This window comes from Micromesistius poutassou (genome assembly GCF_964030765.1).
Source record: "Micromesistius poutassou genome assembly, chromosome: 5".
NCBI lineage: Eukaryota > Metazoa > Chordata > Actinopteri > Gadiformes > Gadidae > Micromesistius > Micromesistius poutassou.
This window is the reverse complement of record NC_140275.1, coordinates 8,629,343-8,638,368: the sequence shown is the minus strand read 5'-3', so window position 1 is coordinate 8,638,368 and position 9,026 is coordinate 8,629,343. Positions and strand designations below refer to the sequence as shown.

Here is a 9,026-nt window from a genome sequence, read left to right as displayed (position 1 = left end):
GGTCTAGTGGTCCGGTCTAGTGGTCTAGTCAAGTGGTTTACTTTTAATTTATTGGTCTAGTCTCGTGGTCATCTTTCTATGTTTTTCAGTCAGTAAACCAATCAGTCAGTCAGTAAACCAGTCGGTCAGTAAACCAGTCAGGTAGTTAGTAAACCAGTCAGTAAACCAGTCAGTAAATCAGCCAGCCAGCCAGTAAGCAGTCAGTAAATTAATCGGTCCGTCAGTAAACCAGTCTGTCAGTAAACCAGTCAGATAGTCAGTCAGTAAACCAGTCAGGTAGTCAGTAAACCAGTCAGTAAACCAGTCCGTCAGTAAACAGTCAGATAGTCAGTCAGTAAACATGTCAGATAGTCAGTCAGTAAACCGTTCAGCAGGCTTCATGAGGTGTGTGTTGGGCTAAGGGCGCGTCAGCAGCAGTGATTCTGAATGCTAATCAGATCAATAAAGAGAGCTGAGGTATGAGGACAGCAGTCACACAACAGCCAGGAACTCTTATGGAACAAAAAACAGACAGCAGAGAGCGACGGCCAATCAGATCCAGGGAATATCAGGGATATTATTGAATATTATTCATATTAATGTTACAACATGTTAACTGAGGTATTCATTATTCAACAAACTAACCCTAAACCAATTAAATGATGTAGAAATGAATACCTTATACAACATGAACACAATTACTGAATAATAAACATGGGACTAATTTATGTAGGGGGAGGAGAGAGTAGGAGAGAGGAGGAGAGAGGAGAGAGGAGGAGAGGAGAGAGGAGGCGAGAGGAGGAGAGAGGGGGAGGCGAGAGGAGGAGAGAGGAGGAGAGAGAAGAGAGGAGGAGAGAGGAGGAGAGGAGAGAGGAGAGAGGAGGAGAGAGGAGGAGAGAGGGGGGAGGAGAGAGGAGGAGAGAGGGGGGAGGAAGAGAGGAGGATAGGGGAGGGGGAGGGGGAGAGAGAGGAGAGAGGAGGAGAGGGGAGAGGAGGAGAGGAGAGAGGAGGAGAGAGGGGGAGGAGGAGAGGAGAGAGGAGGAGAGAGAGGAAGAGAGGGGGAGAGGGGAGGAGAGGAGAGGGGAGGAGGAGAGCGGGAGGGGGGAGAGGGGAGGAGAGGAGAGGGGAGGAGGAGAGGAGGAGAGGGGGAGGGGGAGAGGAGAGGGGGAGGCGCTGTAGGGCGGGGGGGGGAGGGGAGGGGCAGATATGTCGGTGTCCTGTCGGCGTGGCGACATCACGGTGGGACGGCCCCGTGGGACGGCCGTCAAACACAAAGGTTGTGCCTCATCTGCATAATCGTTACCGCGACGACAGAAAGTCGTTGTGGGAAACAATCAATGTTGTTTTAAGAAATAAAAAAATCAACATAAAAAGACCGGGCGAGCGGATCTGTGGTGAGAAAGATGCACTGGACAGGGTTAGATGAAGTGGTTAGGGTTAGATGAAGTGGTTAGGGTTAGGTGAAGTGGTTAGGGTTAGATGAAGGGGTTAGGAATAGGTGAATGGGGTTAGGGCTAGATGAAGGGGTTAGGGTTAGATGAAGGGGTTAGATGAAGGGGTTAGGGTAATATCTCTTAGCCTTGCATTGTAGCTCCAAGCGGTTGTATCTTAGCCTAGCGCTGTGGTGTTTAGCGGTTGTATCTCAGCCTAGCACTGTGGTGTTTAGCGGTTGTATCTTAGCCTAGCTCTGTGGCGTTTAGCGGTTGTATCTTAGCCTAGCGCTGTGGCGTTTAGCGGTTGTATGTTAGCCTAGCGCTGTGGCGTTTAGCGGTTATATCTTAGACTAGCGCTGTGGTGTTTAGCGGTTGTATCTCAGCCTAGCGCTGTAACGTTTAGCGGTTGTATCTTAGCCTAGCGCTGTGGCGTTTAGCGGTTGTATCTTAGCCTAGCGCTGTAGCGTTTAATGGTTGTATCTTAACCTAGCACTGTAACGTTTAGCGGTTGTATCTTAGCCTAGCGCTGTGGTGTTTAGCGGTTGTATCTTAGCCTAGCACAGTAGCGTTTAGCGGTTGTATCTTAGCCTAGCGCTGTGGTGTTTAGCGGTTGTATCTTAGCCTAGCGCTGTGGTGTTTAGCGGTTGTATCTTAGCCTAGCGCTGTGGTGTTTAGCGGTTGTATCTTAGCCTAGCGCTGTGGCGTTTAGTGGTTGTATCCAGCTCAGGGTTGGCGTTGGTAGGTTGGTTTCCGATCTGGCTAAAGTTCTGTATTGACACACTTTTTACAACGGTTGCTGCAGTGGCCGCTTATTGGCTAAACCTTCAGATGCTTCCTTTCCCAACAAGGAAACGCGCCGTGTTCTGATTCATAAATCACAGGAAGGCGAGCAGCTGAACCAGCAGCTCTGGTCGGGTTCATTAGACCGTCTGGACGATCCGTTCAGTTGGGAGAACGAGTCCTTACTCCATGAGAACCGGACCACAGGAACACTGGAATAACGCGCACACGCAAGGCCTATGTAGCGCTACCAAAATAGATCTGAAAGAACTGCTGTATATGTGTCATTGTGTGTGTGTGTGTGTGTATGTGTGTGTGTGTCTGTGTGTGTGTGTGTGTGATAAACGGGTCTAATTCCCGGTACGTCGCGCAGCCTGTAGATATTTGTCCGGTCGGTTTCCCCAGATTTGAATCAGAGGTCCTGGTGGCCTGACAGGGCAGAATAATCACCGGCCCTCTGTGTTCTTGTGTATTAAGAGTCTTATCGTGGCCGGGCCAGGAGTTGATCAACGAAGGGCAGCAGAAACACTCGCAGTCATCTGGAGATATGATACATAAACAACAACACTCTTATCTCTGCTCTCCAGCCAATGGAGACGCCTTAAAAATCAGAGAATACCAAAATATAGTGTGGGCGCTTCACTGACCACTTGGTCCGCTATTTAACCAGTTTAAACAGGTTTGAAAAGACGCATTTGATCTAAAGTTGTGATTTGTCTCTGCATGTTATTCTCAGCAGAGCGAATACAAGCAGTGACCTAAATGTTAAAGACACTCTGTTTCTTTCAGCTTTGATACACGAGTACTAACGAATCATAGACACTATGCTACTTTAAGCTTTATACATCATTACTAACGAATTATAGACACTATGCTACGTTTAGCTGTAATACATGATAACTAACGAATCATACACTATGCTACGTTAAGAATTGATACATGATAACTAACGAATAATAGACACTATGCTACATTAAGAATTGATACATGATAACTAACGAATCATAGACACTATGCTACGTTTAGAATTGATACATAACTAACAAATCATAGACACTATGCTACGTTAAGAATTGATACATGATAACTAACGAATCATAGACACTATGCCACGTTAACAATTGATACATGATAACTAACGAATCATAGACACTATGCTACGTTAAGAATTGATACATGTTAACTAACGAATCATAGACACTATGCTACGTTTAGCTAAAAACATTTTTATCACAGCCTTTCTCCAAACATCTTCAGATTCTCCCTCATCATCTCCATCAGACACAGGGCTGTTGGGCGTGTCTGATATGAATTTCCTCCTGTCACAGAATCCTCCAGCCGATCGAGTATGACAGATAATCAATAACTCACGCACGACTTTGTGTATCTGGGTGTCCATGCACACACGCATACACACACACACACACACACACACACACACACACACACACACACACACACGTCTACATACATGTCTATGCGCCTGTGCCCGTGATTGAGGTCTGATATGAATGCATGTTTAGAGGAGGAGGAGCAGGAGGAGGAGCAGGAGGAGCACAGAGGAGGAAGAGGGGAGGAGGAAGAGGAGGAGCCTAGAGGAGGAGGAGGAGAAGGAAGAGGAGGAGGAAGATAAGCAGCCTAGAGGAGGACAAGGAGGAGGAGGAGGAGCCTAGAGGAGGAGGAGCAGGAGGAGCCATTAAACGTTTTTCACTGCCAAATATGCCCTCCTTATGCCCTCCTGCACCCGGCATGGTCCACGCGTTACACTGACCGAGGTAATGTACCCCCACGGGGGGGCTAGGAGGAGTAGAGGGGGAGTAGAGGAGGAGAGGAGTAGAGGGGGAGTAGAGGAGTAGAGGAGTAGAGGGGGAGTAGAGGAGGAGAGGAGTAGAGGGGGAGTAGAGGAGGAGAGGGGGAGTAGAGGAGTAGAGGAGTAGAGGGGGAGTAGAGGAGGAGAGGGGGAGTAGAGGAGTAGAGGAGCAGAGGGGGAGTAGAGGAGTAGAGGAGTAGAGGAGTAGAGGGGGTCTCAGAGGAGTAGAGGAGCAGAGGGGGAGTAGAGGAGTAGAGGAGCAGAGGGGGTCTCCGAGGAGCAGAGTAGAGGAGGTCTCTGCATACGCCCTGAACACACGCGTGTCATGTGACCTTCAGCGTTGTCTCAGAGCTCGGAGCGTCTGACTCTTCAGCCGACCAGACGTTTGCTAAATTCTAACCCGGTCCTTTCGGAGGAGTAACATTGAAATGTTAACTTCAGAGCTAACCCTTCTACCGTTGAACACATTGGACGGAGGGCAGCAGCTGAGCTCGAGGGAAGCTTTAGTCTTAAAGGGAGAAATATGTTAACATTCAGTCGACTCCTGTGGAACTAGACCTTCCCCGGGTCACCCAGTGACCCGGGAGCTCAGGGAGCAGAAGTGTCTCTACTCAACGGTGGAGAAACAAGAAGCAGATTATAATCCAGTGCTGGGTACACTTTAGCCTGGCCCTACCATACTCTCGTACTTCATTTCGTAGTACTGAAGGGAAATGAATACTGAGCAGAAGTACGTCGGCGGGCGGTGCCAGGCTAGGGCGTTGAAACAAAAGCACGCTGTGCAACCACCACTAGTGCAGTACGTTCCTTTATTTTAAATAAATGTAGATACTCAAATACCAGTTCTGCCCCAAAGCAGGAAGATCACATCAAACAATTGTGCATTTCATCATAAAAAGGGAAAATCAACAAAAATCAGCCATTGCACATTATTAAGTGTTGAATAAATGTGACACCTCAGAGTAGATTTTGAGATCAGAGTAGTGAGACTAGTACCAGTAGACTAGTACCAGTAGTCTCACTACTGCTGGAACAAATGAACGGCAACTAGTCTCCGCTACTGGTCTCGGAGACCAGTGAGACCTCTCTGAGACCAGTACCGGAGACAAGACTCAGAGACTAGTGTGCATTGGTCTCTGAGACTAGTGTTATTCCTGGTCTCTCAGACTAGTGTTAGTCCTGGTCTCTCAGACTAGTGCTAGTCCTGGTCTCTCAGACTAGTGCTAGTACTGGTCTCTCAGACTAGTGTTAGTCCTGGTCTCTCAGACTAGTGTTAGTCCTGGTCTCTGAGACTAGTGCTAGTCCTGGTCTCTCAGACTAGTGTTAGTCCTGGTCTCTCAGACTAGTGTTAGTCCTGGTCTCTCAGACTAGTGCTAGTCCTGGTCTCTCAGACTAGTGTTATTCCTGCCAAGGACACATTTCCAAAGTTGGCAGCATAGTTTAGCAGCGATAGATTTCGGACATTTCACAAACTTTGAGCTTCCTGTGAAAGCGAATATCATATTTCCTGAGCCTGGGAGTTCATTATCATTCTCAATCAGATCTGCTCAGATTTGGAAATCCAATATTTACTGATCACGGATAATTTTCTTTCTTTTTTTATATCAGAGGTAATCCACTCTGAATCCTCCTACTGGATCAGGGTAATCCACTCTGAATCCTTCTGGATCAGGGTAATCCACTCTGAATCCTTCTGGATCAGGGTAATCCACTCTGAATCTTTCTGGATCAGGGTAATCCACATTTCTTTAACAATTGAATCCATATCAGATTTTTAACGTTTTTTTGAAGATCTGATCCCGACATTATAGCTAGGATTTGATTATCTGATCCAGTCTAATGGAAGTTGGAAGTAGGCCTACCCATTTTCAGGATTTATTCAAGCAAATATCCAGAATCTGATTGGATTCCGTATGAACTCCCGGGCCGTGCTATTGGTTAATTCCCTGGTGGCAAAGTAGCAAGACTGTAGCAAGAACCTTCCAAAATTGCAGGGTTAGGTACGTTTTATCCTTAGTGTCTGTAATTGTGTGAGGGAATAGTGAGATTAAAACGTTATCGTTTTAAAACGATGAGGTGCCCTCCGTAGTATAAAATAAAATGTTGCCTTCCCAAATGATCATATAGCAACATTAGCTCTTGCTTTATACACGTGGAATGGAGAGAATAACATAGCGAGACGTTTGGGTTAGCAGACTCATGCCCACCAGACAGATGTGTGGTAATGAGACAAAGGCCTCTGGAGGGATCTCGGTGGTCACCAAAGGTTTCAGCATTCCACCTTTGCCTTCCGTAATACAAGGTTAGCGTAGGCTACACAGATCAATACGTGGTGGAAATCCATCCGTCTCCAATGTATGGACAGCTAGCTAACTCGCTGGCTAACTGAGGAATGCTCATTTCTAATATTTCCTTATTTTAGTTAATTAGTTAATTCGGACGTCGCCCAGTTCTAAACACCTGCCCCAACGAGCCCTCGGTGAACCGGAGAGGACAGCTAGCGCAGGAAGAGCTGACGGAGCCGCGGGCGCCAGCAGCAGCAGCAGCTGGGCGGAGAGGAATGCTGTCACCTTATGATGACGTCAAAGGATCACAGCTTGGAATTCAAGAGAACAAAGAAGTTAACAATCAACCAAAGTCCAATATTACAATTTACAGGTTTTCTGGTGACCCAGAGCCGCTCGGGGTCCCGGCCCATGTAAACAGGCGAGCGCTGGGGTTTCTGGGAGCACAGGTGCATTGTGGGTAAGGAGGATTCTATGAGATAGCTTTGGCCTCAGGTAGGAAGGCCTCCCAGTATTTAATGAGCTGGAAGAGAAGAGAAGAGATGAGCTCAACAGAGACCTGGTTATTCATATTCATATTCATATTATTGTTATTAGGTGTAAGTAAGTTGGATGTTGCTGTGTGTTGCTGCTACCTGCTGCTGGGTCCGGACCAGAGACTCCAGGTATTTGATGATGACCTCCTTGAAGTCAGTCACGCGCTCTCTCTGGTGGACAGATGCCAAGACGACAAGACCACAGGACGGCAGGTTACCAAGACAACAAGACCACGGGTTACCAAGACAAACAACACAACAGGTTACCAAGACAAACAACACAACAGGTTACCAAGACAAACAACACAACAGGTTACCAAGACAAACAACAATGCAAACAAAAGGTTGTTAGTTATTTGCTATTGAGCAATCAGACTTAATTAATGGTTATATTGGCCTACTACAGTACACCTCAGACCACAGCACCAGAACAACACACCAGCACCTCCACTGACCTCAAACCTGACCAGCTCCTTGCGGATGGTTTTAGAGATCTGCTCAAAGTCTCTCTCTCCTTGCTGCACCTTCCCCTCCAGCTGGAACACAAACACAGAAGAGACAAAGCAGTCAGAACGGAGGGAGAACGTCAGTCAGAGCTTCAGTATGAGCCCTCTTGGATATGAAATGCCCCCTACACCGTGGGCGTCGTTAGAATGTGTGTCCTAGAAGCAGAACAGCTGGCCGGACGTACCGCCACACCTCCACACAGTGGAGGTACCTGTGTGTATGTACCTGTGTACCTGTACCTGTGTGTGTGTGTATGTACCTGTGTGTGTGTGTGTGTGTGTGTGTGTGTGTGTGTGTGTGTGTGTGTGTGTGTGTGTGTGTGTGTGTGTGTGTGTACCTTTGTATATGTACCTGGTGTATGTACGTGATACCTGCTCTAGTTCTGAGGTCTGAGGTCAAAGTGAAATGTTCACACACTCAGTGGACCCCTTAGCTTCTACTCAGGACTTAAGGGGGACTAGACTCCCTTAGCTTCTCCTCAGGACTTAAGGGAGACTAGACTCCCTTAGCTTCTCCTCAGGACTTAAGAGAGACTCCCTTAGCTTTTCCTCAGGTCTTAAGGGAGACTTTACTCCCTTTTAAGAAATAAATCAATATTTAAAAAGAGAAAAGGAAACAACAGCTAATTAATAAACAAAAAGCTGAAAAAAAACAACGTTTGGGGCTGAAACAATGACACTTAAACAAAGACAGACGGGTAGACAGACAGACAGGCAGACAGACAGACAGGTAGGTCCTACCTCTTCAGTTTCCTGGTTGAAGGCATGGGAGGGGGAGGGGGGGGGGGGGAAGCAACAATATTTTAAGGCAATAAAAAACTAAAAGTCTAAAATGATAAGGAGGCATCCTGTCCAGTGCCTGAACAGAAAGACCCCGGGCCCCCAGGGGCCCAAGCGGAGCTCGTCACAAAGGCAAAGGACTGATACGGTGAACGATGAAGAAGAGAGGAGTGGTGATGTCCCACCTGACAGAGCACAGGGGGCGCTGTGGCTTCCACAACCTACGACAACCTGGATCAGGTTGAGAACTACAACCTGGATCACAGATGAACTACAACCTGGATCAGGTTGAGAACTACAACCTGGATCACAGATGAACTACAACCTGGATCACAGATGAACTACAACCTGGATCAGGTTGAGAACTACAACCTGGATCACAGATGAACTTCAAACTGGATCAGGTTGAGAACCACAACATGGATCACAGATGAACTACAACCTGGATCACAGATGAACTACAACCTGGATCACAGATGAACTACAACCTGGATCAGGTTGAGAACTACAACCTGGATCAGAGATGAACTACAACCTGGATCACAGATGAACTACAACCTGGATCACAGATGAACTACAACCTGGATCACAGATGAACTACAACCTGGATCACAGATGAACTACAACCTGGACACAGATGAACTACAACCTGGATCACAGATGAACTACAACCTGGATCAGGTTGAGAACTACAACCTGGATCAGAGATGAACTACAACCTGGATCACAGATGAACTACAACCTGGATCAGGTTGAGAACTACAACCTGGATCACAGATGAACTACAACCTGGATCAGGGTGAGAACTACAACCTGGATCAGAGATGAACTACAACCTGGATCACAGATGAACTACAACCTGGATCACAGATGAACTACAACCTGGATCACAGATGAACTACAACCTGGATCACAGA

The 9,026-nt window shown here is 47.1% G+C and overlaps 1 protein-coding gene across 2 annotated transcripts in view; it reads right to left on the bottom strand.

Moving 5' to 3' along the window:
- Positions 1-4,815: 4,815 nt before the first annotated feature.
- Positions 4,816-9,026, bottom strand: part of snx2 (sorting nexin 2) — a 15,275-nt gene continuing 11,064 nt past the window's right edge. Inside the window, exons 13-15 of one of the 2 annotated variants that reach the window (XM_084467795.1) lie at positions 7,279-7,359; positions 6,923-6,994; positions 4,816-6,810 (exon numbers count right to left, since the gene is read on the bottom strand). In XM_084467795.1, the coding sequence (XP_084323921.1) occupies positions 6,760-6,810; positions 6,923-6,994; positions 7,279-7,359 (204 nt within the window). In that variant the 3' untranslated portion in view covers positions 4,816-6,759. The other variant, XM_084467796.1, reaches the window with a different exon arrangement.